Source organism: Eimeria necatrix, genomic scaffold (assembly GCF_000499385.1).
Source record: "Eimeria necatrix Houghton genomic scaffold, Enh_scaff745, whole genome shotgun sequence".
Classification (NCBI taxonomy): Eukaryota; Apicomplexa; class Conoidasida; order Eucoccidiorida; family Eimeriidae; genus Eimeria; species Eimeria necatrix.
The window spans coordinates 2,501-5,000 of record NW_013654569.1 but is presented as its reverse complement, the minus strand read 5'-3'; the positions used below and the strand labels follow the sequence as shown (position 1 = coordinate 5,000).

The 2,500-nt window shown below is 62.5% G+C and overlaps 1 protein-coding gene across 1 annotated transcript in view; it reads left to right on the top strand.

Annotated features, from left to right (window-relative positions):
* Window positions 1-1,079: 1,079 nt before the first annotated feature.
* Window positions 1,080-2,500, top strand: part of ENH_00073900 (hypothetical protein, conserved) — a gene marked incomplete at both ends in the record, with an annotated part of 1,963 nt that continues 542 nt past the window's right edge. Inside the window, one exon of the mRNA XM_013582796.1 lies at window positions 1,080-2,500. This exon is cut by the window's right edge and continues 398 nt beyond it. Within this exon, the coding sequence (XP_013438250.1) occupies window positions 1,080-2,500 (1,421 nt within the window).

The window sequence follows — 2,500 nt, the reverse complement described above, 5'->3', positions numbered from 1 at the left end:
CACCGCCCTGCAGACTGCACCTGGGGAAGCAGCAACTGCTGCTGCTGCCGCGCGGCCCCGTGCGGCCTTTCCGCAGCTCCAACTGCGCGTTTTCGAGTTTAAAATGAAACTAATTGCATTTTAAAATTCATTTTGATGCAAAAAACGAAAAAAAAGAGGCAAAAGGACCCCCGGAGCCTCCGGGCGCCGCATCCACCTTTGGCCAGCATCCTGTGCCGCGCTGCATGCAAACCTCCCCGCCGCAAACCCTAAACCCTAAACCCTAAACCCTAAACCCTTAACGCGAATTCTTTTTTTCGCCCCTGTGTGTCTCCCGCTGGCTGTCCCACAGAAGCACCTCCTCTGCTGCAGCAGCACCGCAGCAGCAACAGCAGCACAGCTACACCCAGACCGTTGGAGCTGCGGCGCATGCTGCTGCTGCTGCTGCTGCTGCTGCTGCTGCTGCTGCTGCTGCTGCTGCTGCCCGAGGAAACAAGTGCAGCTTTATTGCAGGCGTTTTTCTAAAAAGCAGAATATTGGTTATCAGAGAGTGCTGCATGACGCTGCCGGGTTGCCAAAAACAGCAGCAGCAGCAGCAGCAGCAGCAGCTGCTGCAGGAACTGCCGCAGCATCCGCAGCAGCAGCGCCAGCTGCAGCAGCAGCAGCAGACTCCTGCTGCTGACTGATCAACTCCACACTTTAATGCTCTCTCACCTTGCTGCAGTGCTCCCAATAAACCGCATCACCGGCGTCAGCTGCTGCTGCTGCTGCTGCTGCTGCTGCTGCTATTGCTGCTGCTGCTGCTGCTGCGGCGGCGAACGCGGCGCAACTTCAGTAGCAGCAGAAGCAGCACCACTCTGCAGCAGGGGCTGCAACAGCAGCAGCACTAGACAGGGCCCTCCTCTGCAACAGCACTCTCAGCAGCAGCAAGCCATGCCACCCAGCACAGAAGCTGATGCTTGCTGCTTTGTTGAATGCGGGGGGGGACTCTGAGCACTAACAGCAGCAACAGAAGCAGCAGCTGCTGCAGCAGATTAGCCTGATGGCCGCGAGCAGCAGAAGCAGCAGCAGCAGCAGCAGCAGCAGCAGCAGCAGCAGAGATGCTTGAGCAAATCGAAGTCCAGCCACCCGCAAGGGAGCGAGTTGCTGCTGCTGCCCTTGAGTCAGCAGCAGCAGTTGCTGCTGCTGCAGAGGCTAGCGAGCTGCATGTGCAGCAGCAAGTTGCAGCAGCAGCAGCAGCTGCTGCTGCAGTTGCTGCAGGCGTAGTGGAGTCTCCTGCTGCTGCAGCACACAGTGCCCTGCCGCAACCGAGGCAGCAGCAGGAAGCAGCAGCAAGTGACGCACCCGCTGCTGCTGCTGCAGACCAGGAGCAGCAGCAGCAGCAGCAGCAGCAGCAGCAGGGGGAAGCACCACAGGAGCGGGATCTTGCTGCAGCAGCAGCTGCGCCTCTCGAGGCGGCAGCAGCAGCAGCAGCAGCAACCGCTGTTTCGCCGACGGCTGCTCCGGCAGAGGCAGAAGCAGCAGCAGCAGCAGCAGCAGCAGCAGAAGCTGCAGCAGCAGGGTCCACAGTAGCGTCAACAGATGCAGCAGCAGCTGCAGCAGATGCAGAAGCAGCAGCTGCAGCAGATGCAGCAGCAGCTGATGCAGCACCAGTAGCAGCACCTGCTGCTGCGGTGGGCGACGCTGCGTCAGCCCCAGCGATTTTGCCGGACAACGCAGCAGCAGCAGCAGCAGCAGCAACAGCAGCAGCAGCAGCAGCAGCAGCAGCAGCAGCCCCTCGGGGCGGCGAGGCTTGCGGGCTGGGCGCCGACTATGCTGCGACTGTTGCTGCGTTTCCCCCGCAGCTGCAGCAGCAGCTGCAGCAGCAGCTGCAGCAGCAGCTGCAGCTGCAGCTGCAGCAGCAGCTGCAGCAGCAGCAGCTGCTGCTGCCCGATTGTTTAGGATATGCCACAGACAACTCTTTTGTCTCTTCTGCTGCTCTCGAAACTCTGGGCTTAGCAGCAGCAACTCCGGGGGCCCCTGGGGGCCCCCCAGTGTTCCCGGGGGCCCCCTTTGAGGGGCCCCTTGCGTTGGGGGCCCCCGGGGGGGCCCCCCCCGAGGGGCAGCAGCAAGCAGCAGCAGCAGCAGCAGCAGCAGCAGACAAGTTGGCTTCTCTTGCTGCGCTGGCAGCAATTCCTTTGCCCCCGCAGCTCTCAGGTGCTGCTCACCCCGCGCTGCTGTCTGCTGCTGCGCTGCCGCTGCTGCCGCAGCAGCAGCAGCAGCAGCAGCAGCAGCAGCAGCAGCAGCGGGAGGGGTCCAACACGCCGCAGCCGGCAGCAGCAACGCAGACCAATGGTGTTCTGGACACGGCTGCGGCCCAGCAGCAGCAGCAGCAGCAGCAGCAGCAGCAAGACACCGCTGGCAGCGCAGAGGATGCTGCTGCTGCGACTGTGGCAGCTGCTGCTGCTGCTGCTGCACCGCCTCTTCCTGTTGGGGGGCAGGAGCAGCAGCTGCTGCTGCAGCAACAGCTGCTGCAGCAACA